The following is a 27,381-nucleotide window of genomic DNA, read 5'->3' as shown; positions in this document are numbered from 1 at the left end:
GCAGAGCGTAGATGAATCACTCATACAGGTGTGTTATTGTCATTAGTTTTATAACCGAATGTTAAGTTTGATGAAGAGAACAGGACTTAAATGTCTTCAAACTGTGGGACTACAGTTGCAGTTTGTAATATTCATGATCATCATCTGACAGCAGACGTCTCCACTTCAGTTCAAACTGTGAACTTTAACTGATTTGTTGTTGAATTTGTGCAGGAAGATAAAAGGAGAGTTCAGTCTGACGTCTGTGCAGCAGGTCTGATTTCCTCCTCAGTGTTTACTCTGCTGAGAGCTGAGATAAAGTCTGCAGACACTGTGTGTGTGTGTGTGTGTGTGCGTGTGTGTGTGTGTGTGTGTGTGTCTGTGTGTGTGTAGCAACATCAAGTTAATATTTATTTTGTGGACTGTGAAATGCATCACAAAAGTGTCAGGGAGAGAGAGAGAGAGAGAGAGAGGCTCAGTCAGTGTGAGCAGCAGAGAGAGGGAAGAGTCTCGTCGACACAGTTGTTCTCTGACCGTCACTTAGTCTCACGCTTCTTCATCTTCTTCATCGTCTTCATCTTCATCCATGTCGGTTCTTCCTCTGTGGGTGAAAATGTTGCGGCAGGTCTGGAGGTTGAAGGGCATCATCGTCCTCGTCTGCAGTCCGTTCATCCTGCTGCCGCTCGCTGTCAGCACCACGGTGAGACCAGTTCACTGACCAGTTTAATTAACCATTCACTGACCAGTTTAATTAACCAGTTCACTGACCAGTTTAATTAACCAGTTTAAGTAACCAGTTTAAATAACCATTTCAATGAAAAGTTTAATTAACCAGTTTGATTAACCAGTTCACTGACCAGTTTAAGTAACTAGTTAACTGAGAAATGACCACCTCGACTTGCCTGCTTATTGAATTCTGACCAGTTCGACCAGTTTACTGAGCAGTTACCAGTCTGAACAACCAGCTTATTTAAGTGACCATTTAATTTTGAAGTTAACAGGTTTTTTTTTTCAAAAAGACCAGTTTACTAAATAATAACCAGTTACCAGTTAACTAAGCACTCAGCAGTCTAAAACCTCATGTTCACTCAACACTGACCAGTTTAAATTGTAGTTTACTGAATAACAGATGCATGTTGCCAGTTTAAAGAGCTGTAGCCAGAGTAAATAACCAGTTTACTGAGCAACAACCAGTTCAAGTTATCAGTTTAACCAGCACAGACCAATTTAAGTTACCAGTTAAAGAGCAAACCAGTTAAAATAACCACATCATCCAAGATGAACCAGTTTAAATACAAGTTAAAAAATGTAATTCAAGTACCAAACATTAAAGTTCTTATTATTCACAGTGACCTGTTTCAGAATAATGAATATTACTGGAATAAAATTATTGATGTTTCCATCACTTTAATGTTGCAGCTGGTAAAAGTGGAGTTAATGTTAATAACTTGATATAATGCTTTAATCACTATAACACATTATAATACTATTAGTTGGTTATATGAATTATGTTAATGTGCAGTAACCAGTTACTTGGAAAATGGAAATACTCAAGTGAAGAACAACGGCCTCAAAATTGTTCAACACTTATACAACACTTAGTTTCACTTGGCGAACTGGATATGATGCTAGATTAACCAGTTTACCGTTAACTGGTTCATTTAACTTTTAAAAATGAAGGAGTTCGGTGTTTTCGATCCTCTGGTTCGTGATCTCCCTCCAGCTGCTCGGACACTCAGCAGGCTGCGTTCACAACTGTCTGTCACTGATTGACAAACAGATCCCAGTCGGTGTAAAAGTTCACTGTCATAAGTTACTGACAGGAAAACATCACAACACCGAACACTTCACTTCCCGACACAGTGACGGAAGGAGTGTATAAATACTCTGTTACAGTCCTGCATTTAAAACTTAAGTTAAAGTATCTTAAACATCTACAGCAGCACAATGCATCATACACACGAGTGCAGCAGGAATATTAATCCAGAAACATCAGATATAATAAAAACACCAGTACTTTTACTGTCATACTAAAAAGTACATTTGCATCCTTTTTTCTTAAGTGAGGTTTTGAACGCAGGACTTTTACTTGCAGTAGAGTATTTTTATACTTTAGTAAAGGATCTGAATACTTCATCCATCACTGGGAAAAGATGCTGGTCTTGTGTTCCCGCCTCTCCACGACCTCTCTGTAGTATAAGAACTTAATACTTCCTGACATCATCATCCAGGTGCCAACTACGCTTCCTACAAAGTATTTTGTTGTATCTAAAGTTTTGTGTGGAGAACACGTGTGAAGCCGTGTGAGGGAACACAGAGAGGTCTGAATAACAACGAGGTGAAATGAGCCATGACACAGGTTTTTCTTTCTCTGAGGCTGCGGAGCTGATGACTCTGTCCAAACACACCGACTGTGTTTGTCTTAACTTTCATTCAAATAAAGACACACACACACCCACACACACACACACACACACATATACACACACACACACCTGCTGTGAGGTGTTGATTTCTGGGAAAAGTTACCTGAGCCTTTTAGAAACAGAAGCTGAAGCAGGAGATTGTCCTCTATTTGTTATTTCATAGCTATAAAGCAGTGGTGGGATGTAACTGAGTATATTTACTCAAGTGATGGACTTAAGCAGTGTTGTATTAAGTGCCCCAAACTCATACTCGAGTAAAAGTAAAGATATCATGTTAAAATATTAGTAAAAGTGAAAGTCAGCCGTATGAACAGTACTTGAGTAACTGATATTTAAAGTACTTAGGTTTCAAAAGAACAAGTAAAATCAAATACACATACATTTACATGTATCTAAGACTGTATACTATAGGTCGAGTGAGTATTGGATTGGAGTATTCAGCATTTTTCTGATTATTGGAATCCAAGTTTTTTATTGATTAATTTAAACTTTGGCTCTGATGCAACATGTAATGTGTAAAGTAACTAGTAACTTAAGTTGTCAAATAAATGTCGAGAAAGAAGTAAAATATTAGTTCCAAAAGTAAAAAGTAGCAGAAAATGGAAATAGTCAAGTAAAGTACGAGTACCTCAAAATTGTACTTGAGTTGTACTTAGAGTGTTTTCATTTCCTTGTACTTTCTACTTCTACTCCACTACATGGAGACACACACACAAGTTTCAGGTATTTTTACTCTCTTGTTCGTCAGTCGAGTTGATCCTGAGAACTCTTGATCGTCTCAGCTGGATTCTGGCGTCCAGCAGGTGGACGAACACAAACTGTCCGGTGAGCAGACGGGTTGTAAATCCTCGCGGACCGTCAGCGAGACTCCAGCTCAGCGTTCACAGCGCGAGTCTGAATCAACACGTCTTCGTCTTTCTACACAAACAATGTTTGATACGTTACACAACAAGACTGAATACAGATGAGACTGTGAGTCCTTCTGACTGCTGCATGTTGTTGTGGGTCTAACAATTAACCTGAAAAAGTGTGTGTGTGTGTGTGTGTGTGTGTGTGTGTGTGTGTGTGTGTGTGTAGGAGGCAGCCTGTGCTTATGTCATAGCCCTCATGGCGGTGTACTGGTGCACTGAGGTGTTGCCGCTGGCAGTGACGGCGCTGCTGCCGACCATCCTGTTCCCCGTCCTCGGCATCATGGAGTCCAAAGACGTAAGACTGGACACACACAAGATTTTAGAAACTAACACTGTCAGAGAAGCACTGACGTGTCAACATTACGTGTGATCTGTTTGTGTTGCTGTTCTCCAGGTGTGTATGCAGTACCTGAAGGACACCAACATGCTGTTTGTGGGGGGGCTGATGGTGGCCGTGGCAGTGGAGCACTGGAACCTCCACAAACGCATCGCGCTCCGAGTGCTGCTGCTGGTCGGGGTCCGACCCGCCCTGTGAGTCTCCTGCACTGCACTGAACCACGATGAATGTTGGAGTTACAACAGGGTTTAGGACACAAGTTTTTATTTTTGATGTTCTCCTCTTCCCGTGTCTCTCAGGTTGATGCTCGGCTTCATGGGAGTGACGGCCTTCCTGTCCATGTGGATCAGCAACACGGCCACCACTGCCATGATGGTCCCAATCGTCCAGGCCATCCTGGACCAGCTCAACTGCAACGCAGACCCTGAACCTTCCCCCAAGACCCAGAGAAGGAGTCTGGTTGTACACGAGGAACATGAGGAGAAAACCAGCAGCATCCTGCCAACAGCTCTTCCTCTGGAGAACGGTACGATCGATGCACTTCGCTTTACAGATTGAAGAATCTAACTTGTGAATCATTAAGTGACCAATGTTTTTTCTGTTATCTGACACTGATCCTCCGGATGTTTCCTCACAGGTCGGAGTGGTGTAACTTCGGCACAAGGAATCTCGGAGAAAACCAGCAACCAAGAAGACAAGATGTCCTCTGAGCAGAAAGCGTCAGAGGGTCAGATGGGCAGACAGGAAGTCATCAAACCTCCACCTCAGGACAAACCTCCATCAGACTGCACATACAGTGGGCCAGGTGAGTCCACAGAGGAGATTCACTGAACTAAAGTTTAAACACTTGAATCAGTCCTTTAAATGACTTGTGTCTGTGTCAGTGGTGGTGTCGGTGGAGAAGGTCTGCTGTCAGATGGAGTTGGAGGAGCTGAGCGACGAGGAGGAGGAGAGGAGGGAGATGAGTAAAGGTCTCCTGCTGTGTGTGTGTTACGCTGCCAGCATCGGAGGCATCGCTACTCTGACCGGAACCGGACCCAACCTGGTTCTGATCGGACAGATGAACCAGTAAGTGCTAATGTACAAACAGACGAAAACAAAAGTCTCACTTCTTATTGTGAAGTTAAAATCTATCGTCTTTTGTTACTTCCTGTCCGGCTCCTCCTCACAGACTCTTCCCTCAGAATGGTGATGTCATCAACTTTGCATCCTGGTTTGCGTTCGCCTTCCCCACCATGGTGCTGACGCTGACGCTCGCCTGGTTCTGGCTGCAGTTCCTCTACATCGGTTGCAAGTGAGTCGCTTCACCAGAACACATTTTCACGTTTTGTGAACTGTTGTTGTGTTTTCTGGAATGTTGTTGTGTTTTGACCCTCAGGGCCACCATAGTTATTATCGTTGGCAGTTATCACATTAAGACCACATTGTAACTTTCTATCTATACTTTAAGATGCAGATCATTAAAGGCGCATTTTGGTTTTGATTTGTCGCAGCCTGCGGAAGACGTGGGGTTGCGGGGCGGTTCAGTCGGAGAAGGAGCGAGCAGCGTACGAGGTGATCAGAGACGAGCATCGTCGTTTGGGACGGATGAGTTACGCGGAGATCAGCGTCCTGGCGCTCTTCGTCCTCATGGTGGTGCTGTGGTTCACACGAGACCCGCGCTTCATGGACGGCTGGGCGACTCACGTCTTCAACGCCAAGTCAGAGTGAGTACCAAAAAGTTACTATACAAGTTTATGTTGTTTTTGTGTCACATACAAGTTCCTGGAAGATGCAAAAATACTGAGGACTGTTAGATTCACAAAAACAGAATCTTTTCATTCAGATTTCAACCTGCTGTCAGCTGAGAGGACCTGACATGTTGAACTGTGTTTATATCTCCTCAGTCTGGCCTGTGGCTCTTTTTTAACAGAAAGGCTGCCTTGAATAAATCTGTCACATTTCTGTGTGTGTGTGTGTGTGTGTGTGTGTGTGTGTGTGTGTGTGTGTGTGCATTAATGTAAAGTGGAAAAAAGCCTCAGTTCAGAGGACTGAATGAACCCAAACTGCTGTAAACCGCAGACCTCGCCTCGGGGCAAAATCCCTGGACACACAGGAATCAGAGGCGAAGAACAAACAGAGGAAACGTGTCCTGAGTACAAACTGTAAACTTTGGTGTCACGCCAGCAGCTGAGGCTCTGACCTGTGGTACTGAGCTGCTCGCTGTCGCTGCATGATCTGCACACTTCATCAGGCTGCAGGTTACAGAGGCCGCCATTAATCTGATTATAGTGAAGTGAACAGAACCTGCCCCAAGTTCAGAGTCGGATCCTTTGAACGTTGTGGATGTGTGATGAGACTAGTTGATTGTTTTTTTCGTGAATGGCCGAATGGCGTACAGCTTGAATGGTGCTGCTGCAAGAAATTGTGGGACGGCATTATCTCCTTTCTTTTGGTAAAGGATGGTGCCATGTTTCCACTGCTACAGGAAATACGACATGAGACACCTTTCCTACAAGAAATCAAACCCTTCCTGTCATGGCTGACTCTGAGATGCATCCAGGTCACGTCACTCAGTTTAGGACCTTCTTAAGCAAAAGAAAAAGACTTTTCGATCACAGCCGGAGCTCTAACTCTGAGACCCCTCAGTCCTCACCTCCCCTGGCTCCACCCCCTCACCTGTCACCTGCTTTCTTATCCATACACACTCATTCATAAACTGCCAGCTGGGTCACATGACGAGCAGAGGACGACATCCATTGATCTGTTTGTCCTCACAGATGTTTTTGGCTGTGAACTGTGTTGTCTTTTTAAGTACGGGAAGAGAACACATCAGGACATCGGCAGTCTGGGATTTCAAAAACAAAAGTCCATTTCTCAGAAGAGGAAGAAAATCATTTATTTCATTAAACTTTCCTGAACTCCGTTCATGAACGTAATGTTTGCAGTTCAGTTGGAGTAAACACTTTGAGACATGCAGATAGAGACTGATGTTCAATCAAAATATTTAGTCAAAGAAACAGATTCACATAAAAATATTCGTAGTGTTTGTAAAATTCATTATAATTGAGTCCTGAGATCAAACATTAATGAGTCATGTTTCATAAACTTAATCCTTCTAACCTGTTGACAATGCTAACAGTTGTAAATAATGTTTACCATGTGAACCATCTCACTCTAGAGTGGTAGCATGCTAACATTAGCTAATTTTCAATAAAGAGACATTTACATTACAGCTGAGGCTGATGAGAATGTAATTAGTTCTGCAGATATTTGTTCATAAACCAAAGTGTTGTTCACATAAAATGATGGCCTGATTATGGTGCGGATCATTGAACATCTGAACAACATTTTATAACAATCCATCCTGGAACAAAATAGTGGGCCAGCAGACATTCACATCTCTAAAACTATGATGTTAGCATGGCTAACCACATTGATAATCAGAACATATTACTTCATATCAATTCTTACTTCAAGGAATTAATGAAACTGAAAACTCAAAGTCTCTGCTAGGCAGCAGAATGATCAGAAATCAACCAGTGACACAGCCTGTGAGGGATCATCATCAGAAGTGCATTTATCCAAAGCACTTTACCGGTGTTGCCTCTCACAGACAAACTGAACCAAGCGCTGAATGTAACGGAAAGCATCTTCTCATGTTGTCACTAAAGTTACTATCACTATCACACAGTCATTGTCTCTGCATGAGACCAACGAAAAATAGACTATGACACCTTCGAATCCAAAAGGACGCAGTAAACTCACAACTGACTGGGAACGCGTACTATTTTTTCCCAGATAATGCTACACCTGTGTTGAAATTGGCAGGAGGAGAGATTGTTAGCTATTAGCAGCTGGTGGGCAACAGAGTCTTGTACGGGTCATTACCACCTCTGATTGGCTGTGCTCTCCCTTGACTCACACTGTTCACTACACGCATAGTGTAGCGTGGTTATGCTGGAGTTTTCCCAGTAAACACACCATCCTCTTTGGCCTCTTTCCCGGTCTTCTGCTGCTCTTGTCGGGGTCAATCATCCTCCAGAGCAGCTCTTCAAAGTGTCTCTGGGCTCGTTAGGCTGAGCAGACAGGCTGGGTGTCCATGGGGCTACCCCGCCGATGGTCCACTAACTAACCCACAAACACTGACGCTGCGGCAGCCGAAGAGGTCGGTGTGTTTACCAGGGAAACTACAGCTCATGATCCACTCTGTCAGCTGCGTCACTGGTTGTTTGTTTTACAAAGCCACAAGAAAAACTGGAGCACAAACCAATGACACCAGACAACCTCTGAACCATGCAGGTTAGGAACTGGCACGTTAGCTAGCTAACTCTTTTCTTTTTCTTTTGTGGTGTGATTGAACAGTAAATTCATCATGGCCCACCGACCTCCCTCCCTCTCTCTGGTTGTCCAGTAGACTCTAGACTACTAGTGCCACGGAAATCTCTCTCAGATGTATTCAGTTTGTTTGATGGGAAGAAGGCACCTATCATTACCTACAATACTTGAGCCAATGTATTTACTTTCCTTCACTTAGCCCTAAGTTTTTTTTCTTTCTGTAATGACGACAACGTGTTGATGAGAATCAGTCTAATAAACTCTTTGTCTTTGATGTGGGGAAAAAAAAAAGAAATGAAAACTATTTTGTGCAGTCGAGAACATTTATGGACTGGAGACAGGAGTCACAGATCTGATGTTTGTCAGTTAGTTTAGTTTAGTGTGACACTTCTTTCTCCTCAACCTAAAAAATAAGGTTAAAGGCAGCAGGACACAAACTCGTGATCTCTTGGCCTGGTTTTAAAGGGAGTTGTGGGGAATCGATCACCTTGGACCTGCAGATTGTGCAAACAGATGATTTCAACATGTTTCCTGATTACACAGTGTGATAGAGAAGCTCAGACATGCAGATGGACATCTGATCGTACTCAGACTTAACCTGGTGTCACTCACAAATAAGGACATAAAACTGAATGGTGAGACAATATGGTGCGTGTGTGAAGTTGAGGATAATTATCAGCTGAATCTGCAGCTTCATTGTGAGTTTCAGCTCACTGTTTATCTGTCCAAACGCATCTTTACTGTTCTGGTCCCTGTACACTACCTACTGAGCTGACAGACACAGTCACAGACGAGCTGGTGAGAATGGTGGAGCTCCGTCCGTCACTGATATGGTGGCATATGTTGTTTTGGCAGTCAGTGGCAAACAACTTATTTTGTCTTTTAGGTATGAAACTGTGTTTGAAAGTTTCATTTGGACATCATCATTCTAACACGAACTGCAAAATATAATTGTTAAACTAATTATTAAATAGTTTTTCTTCAAAATGTGAAGAAATAGTGAAACTTTCACACGTGATATCATATCAGAAAGTGCACACAGTTTGTAATTTGAACTTTAAACTAATCATAAACTTTATACACTCTGAACACTGAAAATTCCTGTTTTTTCAACGAAAGCCCTCGAAAAGGTTGAAATAAAGCACACAAAACGCCCGAGCGGACTTTTGGTCGCACCGTGTGGAGATCTGCCAGGAGATCTGAATCAATAAAGACTTACTGATAAAGAGGATTTTGATTTTAAAAATCAATATATTAAACATAAAATCAATTTATTTCAATTTCTATTGATCCTGATTGCTTGAAAAAAATGTAAATTCTCTTTTTGTGTTTGCAGGTTCGTCACTGATGCGACCGTCTCTCTGTTTGTTGCCATTTTGTTGTTTGTTCTTCCCTCTGAGCCACCGTACTTCCTCTGCTTCTGGAGGAGGTGTGACACAGGTAACACACACACACACACACACACACACACACACACACAGCAGACAGACTACATTGATTTGTGTGTGTGTTTTTTTTATCCAATCAGAGTCCCAGGTGTCGCGAGGCCCCGCCCCTCCTCTGCTCACCTGGCAGGTTACACAGAAGAAGATGCCGTGGAACATCGTCCTGCTGCTGGGAGGAGGCTTCGCTCTGGCCAAAGGCAGTGAGGTGTGTGTGTGTGTGTGTGTGTGTGTGTGTGTGTGTGTGTGTGTGTGTGTGTGTGTGCGTGTGTTTCCTGTACTTGTATTTTTGTGCAGATCAGAGTTTTAGATCTTCAGAGGGTGACGTTGATGATGTTTTTGTAGAGTGAGGACAGTTTGGAAAGAACAAAGTTTACACAGTTGGGACGTTTTTGACAAAAGGAAACTTTCTTGGCAGGTTAGGATATCGTTTGAAAGAAAGAGCTTCAGGAAAGTGGGGGTATTTTTGAATGTGGCAACATGTTTGGAGTCGGGAATGTCGCAAATAGTTTGAATAACAGCTGACCTCTTGCAAATGTGGAAAGTCGTAGCATTATGAAATGCAGAATTTAATAGCAGAAAATCTCCTCCCATTAAAAATAAGGTCAACAACACCTGTAATTCTCGATCCATGTTAAATTGTTGGTGTCATCATTTCCAAAAGTCTCCATTTTAGTGGTTATAAAAGGCTTGGGTAGTGTGGATGTAAGGCGTAAACGTAGCAAAAGTTATGCATTTTAAAAAGGAAGCTTAGTGAAGCAGAAAATACATGCTGGTATTTGGTTTTCTTCGCACTAACATTACAGGATGTGCAGGAGTTAACTGACACTCTGCAACCAATCAGAATCAAGTATTCACCCAGACCAAATTCAATTCTTCAAAAAATAAATTAGACAACAATAGAGGTCTGTCCCTAATAAAGGCCTAATTTAAATAAATACTTTGTCCTGATGAGAACATTGAGAAGGTAAATAATAGTGATAATCAATACATCCCATAAAACAGACAAGAATCTTTTAGTATTTTATTTTGCCATTATTTGTTCTTTGGTGGTGATAAAACGCAGCAAAAGTCATTTGTTTTAAAACAAAAGTTCAGTGACACGGCAAACACATGCTGACATTTGTCAGGTTTTCTTTGTACTAACGTAACAGGATGTGCAGCGGTGGGAGGTAATGTAGTAGTAGTAGTGTTTTAGTTGGTTAGTTACTGTACTGAAGTAGATGTTTCAGGTATCTGTACTTTACTTGAGTATTTTATCTGAACTTTCTCCTCCTCACATTTTCAAAACAGGCTCGTTACTTCAGAAGCATTTAAGGGGAGTTATGGATTAGAAATGTTCTTCAGAGGGATACTTTTTATTTTGATACTCATTTCAGAGCCTGTACTTGATTACTTCGACTTGCGTATATAATGTGTGTACTTTTGACACCTCTGACGACGTCTGTTTGTTGTCAGGAGTCCGGTCTGTCCCGCTGGCTCGGCACTCAGATGACGCCGCTCCACTCCATCCCTCCCTGGGCCATCGCCGTCATCCTCTGCCTCCTCATCGCCACCTTTACCGAATGTGCCAGCAACGTCGCCACGGCAACGCTCTTCATGCCCGTCCTTGCCTCCATGGTATAAAAACACATACACACAAATACACACAGTTTCAATACGCTCAAGATACATGCAGTGAGTCCACACTGTGACAGTCGCTCATCATCGGAGTAGGAGAGGGCGGGGTCAGTTTTATTTTGTTAATCTTCTGCACTTCCTGTAGATGTTTGACTTTAAACAGTGACAGAGATAAAATGAATTACAATGAATGTTCTTGTGTGTGTCCTGACTCAGTCCCAGTCTATAAGCCTGAACCCTCTGTACGTGATGATCCCCTGCACCCTCAGCGCCTCCTTCGCCTTCATGCTGCCGGTGGCCACGCCCCCCAATGCCATTGTCTTCTCTTATGGTATCCTCAAAGTGTCCGACATGGTGAGTCCTGCTTCTGATAGGACAAGAATAAAAGACTCACCAGAACCATCCAAGGAAGCCACAATAACCTCCTCCTTCTCTTAAATTGTGCCCCCTGCAGGCTAAAGCAGGCGTGGTGATGAACATCATCGGGATCGGCTGCATCAGTCTGGCCATCAACAGTTGGGGTCGCGTCATGTTCGGCCTGGACTCTTTCCCTTCATGGGCCAACACCACTGCACCGGTGTAGGAACAACAACCTGCTGCCTCATCGTTACTTTCAGGCTTTATCACTCAAATCAACTCTGAGATTTTGGGTGAAATTTGTTTTTGTATTCTGCAGCTTGTGACTGCTGCTTCTGAGCCACCAGAAACATCGACTTGATGTTTGGACCTCCTCGCTGCTGACGTAGAGAGTGTTTCACAGTGTTTTTTGTCAGACTCAGGCTCCACTAAAGGATCTGTCAACCGCTGCAGTTAAAGGGCATACCCTTAACTCTCTGACTGAATGCTGTCTCGCGCTTTTCTGGTTTACAGTCTCCTCTAACTGGATCCCTCGTAGTGGCTTCACTGACTAGTGACGGGGGAAAGGCCATGCACACACTTAAAGAATCTATTTTATAAATGAGAGATTTATGAAATTGCCAAAGCTTAATAAATTATACTTTAATTTTGCAATGGTGCCATTTCATTGGCTTCTGATCCAGTATTTTTAGGGGTTGTTTTTTGTGACAACATAGGTTTCACTGGGTGGCCTGGCCCCAGACAGTTTCACAATAAAAATCATGGCGATGGCGTGCATTTATAGTTTTAATTAGGAATCCAAGACGAAACCTAGATAATTGAACCAATTTACTTTCTATATTTTCTCCTGTTCAGTGGTTATTGTAATATCATTTCATGTTTTTCACCTTATTGAAAAGCACATCTAAACAGCACAGCACAGTTCAGAGAGGTTATTTTGAAGCCACTGTGAGACACCGACCACTTGCCTCTGCAGGCTGTTGTGGGGTCTTTGATAATACATAGATGATTGCATTATCAGCATATATCTGACACCCGACCTCTTTACAGCTGTGTGGTAGCTCTTTGCTGTATAGGCAAAATAGCAGCGGTCCCTGAATGGAGCCAGTTTCGAAGGGGTGATATTGAACCTTTTATTTTAACACATTGCTCTCGATTCCCGATTATGAACAACTCAAAGGGCATTACATTGTTTATACTGTGGTCAACAGCCAAAGTAAAAATATTCAACCCTTAATTTATATTTTCGTAACTTGCATTTGCAGTTGGTGATCAAAATCTAAGGGTTTTTTTTTACAAGCCATAACACTGATTAATACCTCGAACAATCATTACAGTCCCATAAGGTTCTTACATATAATGGAAACGTGTTCGCTACTCCTGTTAAAATGACGGACCTTAGATACAACTTAGCAATAGGAGATAAACTTGCTGCTCATCTCATTGAACACTTCAGCTCAGCTGTTGCCAAAAAGCTAATGTTAGGCTAGCATGAGTCAAAGTCACTAACACCATGTACGGTTGACAAACAGTAAATAGCCAGATAGCTAACCAGCCGTCTCATTGTCCCCAAATCAATATCAACATTTTCGCTAACAAATGATGTCCGCGTGTGGCAGCAGCAGCCAGAAGTGGAGAGTTGAACAGCGAACGGGATGTGCGATGATCGGTTGTGTTCAGAAGGACGAGTAGACTACTTCTTGCAGCTTGTGTGTTACAGGCGCCATCCTGTGGTGCACTGAAGGACTACACTCAGTGATGTAAATAAGATATTTAGGTTTGATACAGACAATAATGCATTAATTTAGAATGATGAACAGATATTTTCAATGGAACTTGTCAGCATACCAGGAAATAACTGACACTCTGCAGCCAATCAGAATTGAGTATTCACCCAGAACATTGTATTAAATCAAGTTCAATGAGTGAAAACATAAATGAAATGGAAATAGAGGCCTCTCCCTAATACAGGCCTAATTTATATAAATACTTGGCTCTAATATCTGATCATTTCTGGTTAATTTCTCCTTTAAAATAAAACCTTCAACACAAAAACGTAGTTAAACATTGAAAAGGTAAATAATAATCATGGTCTGCGCGACTGATAAAACAGACGTGACTCTTTTAGTGTTTTATTTAATCATTATTTGTTCCTCTGCAGCGACTTTATTTACAGATCTGTAAATTATTTGCAAAACTGGCTCCCTGTGAATTGGAATTATTTTAAGTTGTTAGAAAGAACACTGTTTGTACATTTTATATCTATTTAAACATGTTTTTATTCAGTAGCATATAAGTGAGAGAATGTGTACTGTACATATGTAACCGTCAGAGTTTTGTACCATCTTGTTACTAACAGTTGTATTTGGTATTAATAAAAACTGATCTTTAAAGAAATGTGTGACAACAAATGTTTTATTGTATTATTAAAGCACTTACAGGCCTGCAGCTGCCACAGAGGTCTGATTTACTTCAGTCCTTCTTCTGAACACATTATGTATGGACTACTCTCAGGGTGGGAAGACCATTTCACCCAGCATAACAACAAGTGTTTCTGAACAGGATTACCAACTATACCTTTAAAGAAATATTTGAGGTGCTTCAAGAAATAATTTACGTGTGATGAGGTTATTCAAATATGTAACTGAGTACTCAAAGAACTTAAAAATACTTTGAAGGTGTTTCTTGCTGGAAGATTCCTCAACAACCTATAAACTCCTGCAGAAACCTCTGACCACCACAGTAAGCACCGGCATGCAGTTTTCTTCATCTCTGAGCTTTCTGGAGGAACCTTTTTAAAATCGAGCGAGTTCTCCAACACGGTTGAGGATTCCTAGAAGAACCCAGTTCCTAATAGGGTTCCTTATGATGTTTCTGGTGTTACCCAATGTGTCCTTCTACTCAAGAACGCTCCTGGAAGAGCTGATGTTTCTGTGATTAATATTTATGATTGCATTGATCTGTTGCGGTGCTGCAACTAAAATAAAATAATCTTAAATGTAAGTGATTTTTCTATATCTCACATTTATTCAGTTGATGATTCTCTGTAGAACTGTCTGAGTTCACAACCACCAGAGACAATTTCATAGTGCACTTAGTCATTTGTTGATATGATAATATTTATTAGTGCAGCTTTAAGGTAAGTTAAATCAGATTTGCTAAACATTTGAGGGTTGTCCGGTGCTGTTACCCACGGTGACACGAACTGTATTTGAGTTTTAAAACTGTTTTCAACTAAAAAAAAACATGAAGCCTCGAAGTTTTTAGATTTGTTAAACAACACAAACTTGATTTTCACTATCTGATAGCTGGAGTTACAGATTTCATATTACATACTGCCATTTCTTTATCTTTATTCCTAATGTAAAACAAAAATATAAAATGTCCAGTATAAAGTAGTCTGACAGCTACAGCTTAAACACACTGTGTTTCACAACACTGATGTACTTTTAGACTTTAATTAATCATATTATCTAGTTCAGGGGCTCCATTGATTGCTTTTAGTTGAGAATAAAGATCAGAACTCAACTGTAAATACATTTTGAATAAAAAGGAATTAAAATCCACCGGCTACAAGCTTCAGTAGTGTTGATAATACATGTATTTATTTATCTATCTAATCATATGATGCTACCAAGTTTTACATTAACAGTATTCACTTCTAAATATGAATCATATTTATAACAAAGTCTGGTGCAGACAGCATTTATTAATATATATATGAATATATTTGATATCATTTAAATATGATACATAAAGACCCCAAACATCAAAGCTTAGGGACACAGAGCAGCTTGTTGTAACATGTCTCCCTCTAGCGGGCAGGCAAGTAATGACAGCTACCGTAAACCGACGTAAATGGTCGGAAGGAGAGTTTGATTTACGGCAAATATGTTCCCTACTGTTGATGACAGTAGTGATTAAAGAAAGCAACACAAACCAACGCTCAGCAGTTTATGTGTTCGTGTTTCAGCTGAACAGTTAATATCGTCCTCTCGTCGTGTCTGTCTGCTGTCTTCTGTCCGCAGCCGGAGTCATGGAAACAGGTTTGTAGCCGCTAATGTAGCTACTTGGTTCGCTAATATTAGCTTGCTAGCATAAAACCTGTTTGGAGACAGCGTAACCTCATCAATAAATGAGTGTAATTTAAGCTTTACGTATTGTGAACGGTAAATATCTGTTTGGAAATGACTGAGGACATTTTGTGTGTAGGTGAGACTGTGACTTTTGAACGCGTTAGTATTTAATTGTCAGATATTTGAATAGAGTGTGGTGCGTCGAGGTTTTTGTTCATGTTACATACATTGTAACTGTTTATACACGTACAGGATTCAACGTATTAATGGAGACATTGTTACACTGGTGTTCACTTATTCTTATCGATATTGTAGCGATATTGAATAAGTATTTGTCAGTTGGCGTCGGTGCCTTTTAACTTGCACGGAGACAATGCTATTCCGAACTCCACTAAAAATTGTTCCAAATAAGCCTTATGTCCTGTCAAAAAAAGAAAAGAAAACAGGTTTATGTTTGAGGATGACAGACATTTTTCGAATAGCTGACACTGGTTGTGCAAATCGGCACACATTCAGTTGTCCAGTATATGTAAGTCATTGTCTAATCAACTTTTAATGTTGCGATTGACTGGTGAACAACGCCGCGTTAAATTGCTCCGTATTTGAATGGAGTCTGGTGTACGAGGCAGTGTTCTCTGATAGAAAGCTGGCTGTGTAGAGCTCATTCAGATCGAGTTATTACATGAAACCCTTCAGTTGTTCATATATACAGGATGCAACATGATAAAGTAGACATTCTTACTTATATTTTTTCTAAGTGGTTAAATCCACATTCTTCTTTTATTAAAGTGAAAAAGCAAATAAACAGAAAATTTAATGGAAATAATGACTAAAAAGTGCTGCAGAATTGTGTCTCTAAATCTGCATCTTCTAAAGTTTTGTCATCTCTTCACACAGAACCACATGTTGATCATCTTGTTGTTGAATATTTTTTAAGTATTTAACTGTGTCATGTGTTTTCTGGTCCAGAGGAGCAGGCCAGGAACCGTTTCCAGTCAGAGCTGGAGTTCATCCAGTGTCTGGCCAACCCAAACTACCTGAACTGTGAGTGACGGCTGTGAGGCACAATCTGTTGTGTATTAAATGAATACGTCGTGACCTCCTGTGTGCGTTTGTGTGTCCAGTTTTGGCTCAGAGAGGCGTCCTGAGGGAGCGACCCTTCATTAACTACCTGAAGTACCTGCTGTACTGGAAGGAGCCCGAGTACGCCAAGTTCCTCAAGTAAGACAACCCCGACACACACACACACACACACACACACACACACCGTCCTGCTGCCACAGATACTCACTAGAGCACCAAATGTGTATTAATCTGCACCAAACATCTCCCGTCTCCTCCTCCTCCTCTGCAGGTATCCTCACTGCCTCCACATGCTGGAGCTGCTGCAGTACGAACACTTCAGGAAGGAGCTGGTCAACGCTCAGTGCGCCAAGTTCATCGACGAGCAGCAGCTGCTGCACTGGCAGCACTACTCCAGGAAACGCACTCGGCTGCAGCAGGCGCTGGCCGAGCAGCAGCAGCCGCAACAGCAGCCGCCGCCGCACGGGAACGCCACCGCCAAGTGATGATGTCACTGGAGGTGGGAGGAGGACTGTACATAGGAGCGTGTGGGACAGTCGGTGTTGATTACAACTCGGCTGATTCTGGATTTTTGAGGTTGATGTTTGAGAGTTTGTAAAATGACTCGTCGGTCCTTTTTCTTTGGTTTGTTCTTTTCATAAACGCTTTCATTTTTTTAAGGACCAGGACTGACTGGGACATTTTACTGAGTAAAGATGAACTGTGGACTGTGATGAGCCTGTTTATCAGTCTGGCTCCAGTGTGTTGATCCGTACGCGGATAGCGATTGAGTTTTTTAAAGGAAGAATCTGTTTGTTTATGAACTCCAGTGGCACTCACTCATCAGACTGAACTGCCTTTCCTCAAACACAAAGGCATTGACGGGGGAACGTGTGTGATTATCTCCTGACTCCTAAACGTTAGCTACTGTTAGCAGAGCGGAGAGAGGCACTGAGACGAGGCGCTCGAGAACGTGTAAGACCACTTAATGACTCCCTGACATAAAGTCACATCTCTGGACTGTCTGGACTCTGACCCGAGTCCTTCACAAAGAAATCCACAGTCCAGCAGAATTCAACAACTTCAACAAGTCATCCACAGGCTTGTATAGACAACCGAGAGACGTCGCGTTACAGTCTGCTCTTATAGGGCCAATAAAAAAGTGATTAATACATGTAAATTACTACTAATTGTTACATAGAGCCCCTTTAACATTTTGTGACGTTAACTGAATTCAGTTCTTAAGGGAGTAGAAGTGGTAAAACAGCTATTTCCGAGGTCATTATCACACAGTAGCTGCAGACTGTAATATGAAGTTGTAAAGACAAGATTGAACATTTACAGTTGTAATTGATAAAAGCACAAAATGCAGTGAGAAAATATAATGTGACAGATTTGGAGTCGCTGGTTAAGAACAAATTAAACATCAACAGCAATTAGGTGATGAAGAACAGATTCATTGATTTACATTTCTTCTACTTTTTCTGTCTTTTTAATAAAATATTTGACATTTTGAAATAGATTTCCTTTGATTTCCATTAATGTTATGACAGATTTAATATTTGCACCAACTTGAACAGGAACTGCCTCAACATCTGCATCTTTGTGATTAGCGTCGACAGAAATTATTCTCGTAAGTATTTTATGATAAGAAAAAGTATTTACTATGTAGAATAATCTTTTTATAGTAGTGGTTGACATTTTCTCCGTCACAGTACATGGAGTATTAAAAAAAGACATTTATGTATTTGCTGATTAATTAACCAACTTGTGATACCACTTATTGATTCCTTGACATATTTGTCATGTATTCATTTCATTCTTTATTTGCATATTTATTTAATCTGGTCTGTGGTGTGGAAAAATGAAAAATCAGTGATATTCCTGGTAGTAGAAGTATTTAAAGTGCAGGCCAACAGAAGAGCTTTGACTTATGATTTCTGCTTTTATTTTACTAAATGTTGACGCGATAACGCTTTTATTCTGAAGGATCCCTGTCGGAAGTTATATTTAGCGGAAGGGAACTATTCTCTTCGTTACACCTCGTCGTTACGGAATAACTGTCACGGTGTTGTAACGTGATTCGTCCCTTCTCAGTAAGAGTCCTCAGATTCATTTAATATTTTAGCGATGTTTGGTTGATTTCCGCCGGCAACAGTCAGTCAGGACACCGGAGCAGATAAAGACTGACAGAGAGACGGTAACAGCTCTGACTAATTCAAGTGTTTCGTGTCTGTTTTGTGTCTTTTATTCTAACTTTAATCGTAAGCAGCGCTAACAGTTAGCTAGCTAGCATTACATTATAAAGTTTGTGGGCGTTCTCTGTGAGCATGCGCAGTTGACCTCAGGGCATAGTGATGATAAGTAAGTTTAATCAAACTGCAGTTAGCTTGTTAGCAGATTAATTAAACATCAGATATCAAGTTTTTGATTTGCAGAATCAATAGTTAAATGTCGGTTTGTCCTGAATCAGTCAGAGGAACCCAGTTTATCGTCTGTCTGTCTGAGCTCTTCTGAACTACAGTGTAAACTGGGGTTCAGCTAACAGCTAACAGCTAACGTTATTAGTAACTCAACATGTCCGTTACATGAGCAGCTTGTGTCTCCAGTCCGAGCGGGTCAGAGTCCACATCCTCCCCACACCGACTCAAACTGGTAGGTACACTCACAGGTGGAGTATATTTACTCGAGTACTGTACTGAGTAGTCTTCAATCTCGAGGTATTTGTATCAGTGTTGTACAAACTACCCAATCATCATCATCGAGTAAAAGTGAAAATATTACTTGGGTCAGAGTTAAAGTCTCCCACACGAATAAAACTTGAGTAAAGTATCAAAAGTAATTTTCTGACAATAATTGTACTTGAGTATGAAAAGTACATTTAAATGCACACAGTATTCATATATTTCTAGGCAGTGATGGAATGTAACTAAGTACATTTACTCAAGTACTTTGAATGTTGAGGTACTTAACGTTGGTATTTCCATTTTCTGCTTCTTTATGCTTCCACTTCACTACATTTTGGAGGCAAATACTTTACTTTTTACTCCACTACATGTATTTGATAACTTTAGTTACAAGTTACTTTTGCAATTTATTTGATCTGCAATCAGATTAAAAAAACATTGATTCAGATAATCTTACAAATGCTGTGTGATAATCAGTTGACCCACATACATGTGAATATGTATTATTTACTTTTACTCGTACTTTTGATACTTAAGTACATATAACATCAGATACTTTGACTCAAGTACTGTTCATGTGAGTGACTTTTACCAAAGAAATATTTTAACTCAATATCTTTACTTTTACTCAAGTATAAATCTTGGGTACTTTTTACAATGCTGGTAAAAAGTTACAGTTGAGTAAAAGTTACAATTCTACTTTGTAAAAAGTAAACGTTACCCACACAAATACTACTTCAAAATATCTGATGTTAGATGTTTTCACTATCATTTTTTTTGGACAAAAAGATTTGAAAAAAAGTGCATTTTAAAATAAATGATATATTTACATGTATGTTGATACTTCATACAATGAGTCGACCAATTATCAAATCAGATATTTGGCATTTTTCTGATTATTATTAATGCGACTGCAACAAAAAATAATACATTTAAAGTTTGCTACTTTGGCTCTTGTAACTAAAGTTGTTAAATAAATGTTGTGGAGTAAAAAGTTCAAATGTGACTCCAAAATGTATAATAAAGTTTAAAGTAGCAGAAAATTGAAAATACTCAAGTAAAGTACAAGTACCTAACAATTGTACTTAAATACAGTACTTACTAACATTCCATTCCATGACTGAGTATTTCTGTTCTTTGCTTCTTTATACTTGTACTCCTACATTTTAGAGAGAAATATTGTCTTTTTACTGCGTTACATGTATTTGACCACTTTAGTTGCTACTTATTATTTTTTACTGGTAAAGATTACATTTTTTTGTTTGTAGTCCTTTACAAAATATATATAAACGTTTGGTTGAGGTCCTTAATTCTCAGGTCCACGAGTTGTTGTCACCTGATTTCATTTAATAATTTTTTAAATGATCGTTGTTTCATTATTCATTACAAAAATGCAGCAGAATTAATAATGTAAGTATTTTATCAGTCACAGACAAAACATTCTGCAAAACGTGGACTTTTACCTTTAATACTCTGAGTAGATGAAGCTGATTAAACTTGTACTTGTCTGATTATTGAGAGGAACAAACAGTGACGCTGCTTCAGCCTCCAGTCATCTGTCTGTCCGTTGACAGTCGGAGTCCTGCAGCAGACTCGTCATCAGCCCTGTTGCTGCTGTAACTGATTGAAGGCCTCGGCTGTTCTCTCTCCGGCAGGATGTTGATGATGCTGCAGCGGGTGGCCGTGGTCGGCGCCGGGGCGGCTGGACTCTGTGTAGCCCGACACGTCCTGTCCCGTCTGAACACCTTCGCCCCCCCGGTGGTGTTCGAGCTCACCGACAACATCGGGGGCACCTGGTGTTACGACGAACGTGTCGGGACGCACGACAACGGACGGCTGATTCACAGCAGCATGTACAGAGACCTCCGGTATGTAACTGAGTACTTTTTCATGATATTTCTACTTCCACTCCACATCTCAGAGGGAAATGTACTTTTACTCCTCTACATTTATCTGACAACGTTTTTTACACACAGAACATGTGAAGAGTTTGAGTACTTTAATTACACTAACATACTTTTACTTGCGTAACATTTTCAACACAGGACTTTAAATTGTATCAGAGTATTTCTAAAGTGCAGTATTGGTACTTTTACTCCATTATAACATCCGAGTACTTTGTTACATTCTTCTACTCACTGCAGGACGACTGAAACTGCCTAAATCAAAAATAAATACTGTAAATAAATGGATCGATAAATCAGTAAATATGTCATTAAATGCAAAATGAATCATCAGATTAACCCTTGAACTTCCTGTGATGAAAGATGGAAACTACCAAAATAAATAAATGGTGCAATAGATAAATTATGTGCTATTAGATGCACTGAAGATGATATTGAATTAAATGTGGGAATTCACACCTTTAATTCATTTCTAACTTAATTGATTTGTTTACATATTTATTTATGTATTATCTTGAAAAATGCAAAAGGAAAACAAAACAGAAATAAATCAAGAAAAAATATGTAAATAAGTAAATTTAAAAATGAATAAAAGATTTTAAAGAAAATTGAGATATGAGGAAGTAGATAAACAGGGAAATAATACAAAGATGGATAAATACAGAAGCAAATTAAAACAGAAATATAGATTTATGTCATATTTTTTAGTTTTGTGTGCTTTTATTGTGGTAATTCATTTTGCTATTTATTTCTGTCTTTGTTTTGGATCTTGGCAGCTTCAGTCCTCACACAGACGAAGTTTAAGGCTCATTCTGATGAGTTCATTGTTTTATTCCAGTCAAGAACTTCTCACACAAACATTTCTGATCTCAAGTGGCACAAACAGTTCAAGTGGTTAAATATTCATCATTTTTTTAGTATTTAAGCAAAATTCACGAGCAGTCGAGGTCCGTCAGACGTTCTGCCTCCTCCTGAGTGGTTCTGATTCCCTCCTGACAGAACCAACCTGCCCAAAGAGGTGATGATGTTCCCTGATTTCCCCTTCGACCCCCAGCTGAACAGCTTCATGCCCCATCAGGAGGTCCAGAGGTACCTGGAGAGGTACTGCCAGAACCACAACATCCGGCCTCACATCAGGGTGAGTCGTCCTGCTGCTGGTCACATTCAGAGGGAATCAATCTGGTTTTTTTTCTAACTGTGAATTATCTTTTAAACAAAGATACCAAAAATGATCCGGTGCCATTTCCATGTTTTGAGTTTTCCTGCTTTATGTCGTATTGTGTGAAAATAAACTGAATTTCTTTGTTTTTTGGACTATTGGCTGAACAACACAGAACATTTGAAAACACCACTTTGCACTCAGGGAAATTGTGAAAAAAACATTTTCTGACTTTTTATTTTTTAAATTTTTTTTAGATCTTATCATAATAATAGTTTAAAAAAAGATCAGAAAATAAATCCGTAACAAAAATAAAGCCTCATTTCAGTTTCATTCCTCTCTTCATTTTCTCTGCGTCAGTTCAACACAATGGTGGACAATGTTAAGCCCGTCGTCGTGACAACAGAGGAGGGGGAGGAGCAGAGGACGACGTGGGAAGTGACATCATGTGATTCGTCGGGTTGTCAGAAAACGGAGACCTTCGACTCGGTCTTTGTCTGCTCGGGGTGAGAGCTGACCGTCAGTTTATTAATAATCATTTAACAAGTCCCTCCTGTGGCCACTAGGAGGCACTAAATGCTGCATTTTCCAGTTTAAATGTGTTTATTTGGATTTTCTGATGTTTGATTTTTGTTTGTTTTTAAGGCATTACTCCGACCCTCACATCCCTGACATACCAGGGATAGAGGACTTTAAAGGTATAGTCCACATTAACATACAGATGAAAATATTAAATAGACATACTGTAAGCTTAAAGGAGCAGTTCACCCACAGTCATCATCTCCTCCCTCCATGCTGATGAAAGTCAGGTGAAGTCTCGTAGTCCACAAAAAACATTTCTGAAGCTTCACAGTAAAACAGAGTTGCAGCGTTCTGCTAAACACCTGAAGCAGCTGGAGACTCGATTTAAAATGGAGAAACAACCAAAAACACATCAGATGTCTCCAAACAGCTCGTCTGCTGTGATCACAGTCTGCAGAAGAGACGCGATCACAAACTGATCTGAGGAGACGTACTGCACACCAACTTCGGACGGAGCACACATGATGTTTTCAGATCAAAGACAGCTTTGGAGCTGTTGGAAGGTGTTTCATGGAGCTAGGCTAACAGTTTCCCCCTGCTTCTAGTCTTTGTGCTAAGCTAGGCTAATACGGACTTGTGATGAAACTGAAGTCAGTCCTCTCTGTGTTTGTAGGAAAGGTGCTCCACAGTCATGCTTACAGACATGCGGAGCCGTTCTCGGGTCTGTCGGTGGTCGTTCTGGGAGCCAAAGCTTCAGGATTGGACATTTCCATTGAACTGGCCAAAGCTGGAGCTCAGGTAACAAACAGCACGCTGCAGCTCAAAGTCATTATGTTCACTTAAATAAAATCGAATGTTATTTCTTTACAGCTGCTTTTAAACACATGTTCAAAAGTGTGCTGAGAACAAATGTGGCCACAGTGTTGATCTCTCTCTCTCTCTCTCTCTCTCTCTCTCTCTCTCCAGGTGACTCTGAGTCACCGTCGTCCTCGCTTGACCTTCCCTCTCCCATCTGGGATTCAACAGTCCAGTCCGGTGGTGGCAGTCGAGCAGGACGGCAACCTTCGCTTCCAGGTTACTAAAGTCTGTCAGCACTGATCTGCTGTGGCTCTGAATCAGTTTGGTTTCTGTTGTGTTCACACTGAAGACGTGACTCTTCAGTTGGAGCTGCAGTGTGTTTGTTACCTGAGCACCAGGTAGTCTCCACAAAGGAAACTCATTCTGACACATCTGAGCGCTCTCTGTTCCAGGACGGCTCTGTGGGCGCGGCCGACGTCCTGATGTTCTGCACCGGGTACAACTTCACGTATCCGTTCCTGGACGCGGCTCAGCTCGGTCTGGAGATCCAGGACCATTTGGTGTCTCCGCTGTACCGCTTCCTGATGCCGCCAGCCTTCCCCTCGCTCTTCTTCATCGGCATCTGCAAGATCATCTGCCCCTTCCCCCACTTCAACTGCCAGGTGAGCTCAAGTGTCAACAGGTGGAGAGACGCTTTACAGGAAGAGAGATGAGCAGCCGAGGTTGTAGCCATTCTTAAATCATCTCTTCTCTGCAGGTCCAGTTCGCTCTGGCCGTGTTGGACGGCTCGGTCTCTTTACCGTCTGCGGCTCAGATGGAGGAAGAGGTCCGGAGAGAGCAGCAGGAGAAGATGGAGCAGGTCGTCCATCAGCGCCACCTGATGATCCTGGACCAGGATCAGTGGGAGTACTGCCACACGTTGGCTCGCACCGCCGGCTTCCCAACGCTGCCGCCGGTCGTCCGCAGCCTGTATGAGGAAGTGTGGCGACAGCGACGAGTTCACCCCGAAAACTACCGGAGGCTCAACTACAGGCTGATCAGCGACACCCAGTGGGAGCTGATCGATTGATGGAGAGGCAGCAGGTGTAGAAAATCACAGAAACGGCACAAGACACAACACGTTTTAAACCTTATAAACAGCTTCATCCGAGTCGCTGAGAAGGTCAGAGGTGCTGATTCACCACAACGCTCATTTTATAAGCTGTATGTGTATTTTTGCATCAGCTGCAGCACTCAAACAAACTCAAACAAAATTAAGCAAAGTCTTAATTTTTACGTGAGCACTCCGACAGATAAAGTCAACAACTGTCAGACGGTCACATTCGCCTCAGGATGAACTGTAAAACCTTGGTTATCCTCTGACTTTGCATTCAGCGCCATCATCAGGTCAGAAGTTTACTACACACTAATACAGATATTTACCCCGTCTGTTTTAATCAAACAATCCTGACCACACGACCTTCGTTTTACAAAATATCTCTGTACACACAAGAAGGCAAAAACGATTACAGTCGCTGAAACAGACCTGCCGGGCGAGCAGGTGGCGACTCGCATGGAGAAGCTGAAAGCAAAAGGAGATTCATTTGTGTGGACAGACAACGAGGTGGAGAAAGCAACAAAGGGCATGTGAGTATTACGCCAGGTTCAGACAGGACGCGGAAGCTCCCCGATCGGCTGCGAAGCGCCGAGGAGCGCAGTCATTTTCATTTCGGCGCCCATGTTAACCGATGGTGTCGTTCACATAGGCAGCGCCGCTGCGCTCTGCCCCGCAGCCGGCGCGCGCCGTGCAGCGATCGTTTCGGCGTCTGGTCTAATTTTGAGATGGTGAACGTGGGAAACTTAAACATCCGCATGTTGGCTTTTGTATTTCATCTTTAACTCTTCTGCTAGCTGCTGATATTAGCATTCAGTTCTAAGCACCATTGAGACCAAACACAGCTTCACACAGCTGCATGTGTTGTAGAGTCCTGTAGCTACAGAGCCTGAGTGTAGCTACCACGCTCCTCCACAAACACTCTGCTTCTGTGTCTGAAGTGCTAAAGTCTTACCTGCCAACATCAACAGCTGAGGACGGTGTTTCTGTTCTTGCTAATTTCATCCTTTCATCCAAATTCTGCATTCCCAAACGCCTGTTCTTGCACTTTGTAGGCTGAGGGGGAGGTTTTGTCTCCTGTCTCATTGTTTGTAGAGAGACTCATGAAATAAAAGGCTGCTTGACGCAGAGCTGGCCTTGCTGTCAAACTAGTGAGTCATATCAGCTGTGTTGCTTTGTCTTGTGTTTGCTTGATTTGATTGTAAGTAAAATAATCAGGTACAGCTGAAGTGAGAAATTACAATTCTTGCATAATTTTGACTTAATGAGCCTCAAATTAACATCGTACATTCTGAACTACCTCATTGATTTTAATAACATTTCTGTTTTGAATTATTTTGTTAATGTTATTCGTGAAATGTTAATTTCATGGTTGATTAATATTTTTTATATTATTTCTCATTAGGCTCCATGTACAGTACGTTCACCTTCTTGTTCAATTACTTCCAGGTCATGTGACCCATTGACTGAAAACCAGTGCGGACATGTCTTCCTGTACCGTTTGAATGAGACTGTTATTGGAGTAATTTTAAAAGATATTGCACAGAATCTTTACTCAGCTCAAATTTTAATAAATGAAACATAATAATTAGGAGACCAGAGATATATTCTGCAGAACAACAACATCCTCATTAGAACATGTTAGAAATACTAAAGGTTGACAGCTGAGTGGTATATGAATGAATTACCAGATCAGTGTGAGATACATTGTGTGTTTCAGTTCAGCAGTAACGTGATCGTTCAGCTGATTCATCGTTTCTGGGACGAGCGGATCCTCTCGTTAACCATGAACGAGGCCGGAGACACAGACAGCTGACGTCAACAACAGACTTTAATCCGGATATTGCGCCACAAAACGTCAAAATACACAAGTGAAAAATAAGAGGTCTGACAACAGACTGACCTGAGCTCCAAAACAACAACAACAACAACAACAACAACAAGATGACGTGAAGCAGGAACGTGCAGTGTTGCTCTGTGAAGGAGAAACATTCAGACAACATGGCCGCCATTCAGGGTTTAACATCTAAAGAGGAGTGCCGACTTTAACAACATGTTCCAGGAACGATTCAGTTCGTCTTCACCAACATGAGGAAAAATATCACAAAGTCAGCAGCCTGTTAATACTCAACAGAACAGACAGATTTGATGCAACAGGGTCAAAGGTCAACTTTCTGCTTTCTGGCTAACAGCAGGAGAAGGTGAATGTTCACTGAGTCTTTCAAATGTTTTTCATCCACCTTTCAGATGACATTAATTTAACGTGGACTGAGCCTTTAATTCATTTGTTTGCTACAGAGACTGTTGGAAATCAGGTGAAAATTATTCTTTGAAATTAATAATTTGTGTCTTCAAATATATGTAATAATTAAAGGTGAAGTGTGGAAAATATATTTTGATTAATTGATTATAAATACATTAATGGTCTAATCATTAGTCATCACTAGTCATTTATCCGCTGAAAAGACGTCAAACAGTTTCTGTATTCTGATTCTACAATTTATTTTATTTTTTTGTCATTTATCGTTGCAAACTGAACATCTTCAAGTTTTGGACTTTTGGTCGGAATAAACAAGATACTTGATCACATCACCTCCGACTCTTTCAACTAGTTTTTGACAGATATTTTTATATTAAAGATTACAAATATGACTAATAATCAACAGAATAATCGTTCATTTCTTCACAACA

At 41.0% G+C, this 27,381-nt stretch overlaps 3 protein-coding genes across 8 annotated transcripts; all 3 read left to right on the top strand.

Annotated features, from left to right (window-relative positions):
- Positions 1–514: 514 nt before the first annotated feature.
- On the top strand, positions 515–13,780 carry slc13a5a (solute carrier family 13 member 5a). The gene is made up of 13 exons (XM_084372932.1): positions 515–679; positions 3,483–3,611; positions 3,711–3,847; positions 3,953–4,179; positions 4,291–4,458; positions 4,538–4,721; positions 4,825–4,947; positions 5,147–5,359; positions 9,307–9,410; positions 9,499–9,620; positions 10,871–11,032; positions 11,249–11,386; positions 11,487–13,780. Exons 1-13 carry the CDS (start codon positions 566–568, stop codon positions 11,613–11,615), a joined length of 1,950 nt encoding a protein of 649 aa, XP_084229058.1. The 5' UTR covers positions 515–565; the 3' UTR covers positions 11,616–13,780.
- Positions 13,781–15,237: 1,457 nt separating this feature from the next.
- med31 (mediator complex subunit 31) lies at positions 15,238–18,049 on the top strand. 2 transcript variants are annotated; one of them, XM_084373120.1, is made up of 4 exons: positions 15,238–15,435; positions 16,435–16,509; positions 16,590–16,686; positions 16,820–18,049. In XM_084373120.1, the coding sequence occupies exons 1-4, from the start codon at positions 15,426–15,428 to the stop codon at positions 17,031–17,033; spliced, it is 396 nt and encodes a 131-aa protein (XP_084229246.1). In that variant the 5' UTR covers positions 15,238–15,425; the 3' UTR covers positions 17,034–18,049. The 2 variants fall into 2 exon arrangements, with proteins under 2 accessions (XP_084229246.1, XP_084229245.1); XM_084373119.1 differs by lacking the exon at positions 15,238–15,435 and adding an exon at positions 15,454–15,601.
- A 439-nt stretch (positions 18,050–18,488) lies between these two features.
- LOC311269114 (uncharacterized protein) lies at positions 18,489–27,282 on the top strand. 5 transcript variants are annotated; one of them, XM_084373116.1, is made up of 10 exons: positions 18,489–18,727; positions 19,124–19,182; positions 20,870–21,082; positions 22,118–22,256; positions 22,638–22,783; positions 22,923–22,975; positions 23,473–23,597; positions 23,766–23,873; positions 24,050–24,259; positions 24,355–27,282. In XM_084373116.1, exons 3-10 carry the CDS (start codon positions 20,871–20,873, stop codon positions 24,664–24,666), a joined length of 1,305 nt encoding a protein of 434 aa, XP_084229242.1. In that variant the 5' UTR covers positions 18,489–18,727; positions 19,124–19,182; position 20,870; the 3' UTR covers positions 24,667–27,282. The 5 variants fall into 5 exon arrangements, 3 of the variants coding, with proteins under 3 accessions (XP_084229242.1, XP_084229244.1, XP_084229243.1); XR_014624041.1 differs by lacking the exon at positions 18,489–18,727 and having other exon boundaries at positions 18,760–19,182; positions 24,355–25,223; positions 26,416–27,282; XR_014624042.1 differs by lacking the exon at positions 18,489–18,727 and having other exon boundaries at positions 18,760–19,182; positions 24,355–25,223; positions 26,411–27,282.
- The last annotated feature ends 99 nt before the right edge of the window (positions 27,283–27,381 follow it).

Source organism: Pagrus pagrus (assembly GCF_965226575.1).
Source record: "Pagrus pagrus genome assembly, chromosome: 14".
Classification (NCBI taxonomy): Eukaryota; Metazoa; Chordata; class Actinopteri; order Spariformes; family Sparidae; genus Pagrus; species Pagrus pagrus.
Note: the sequence above shows the minus strand (reverse complement) of the source record. Positions and strands in the feature narration are given on the sequence as shown.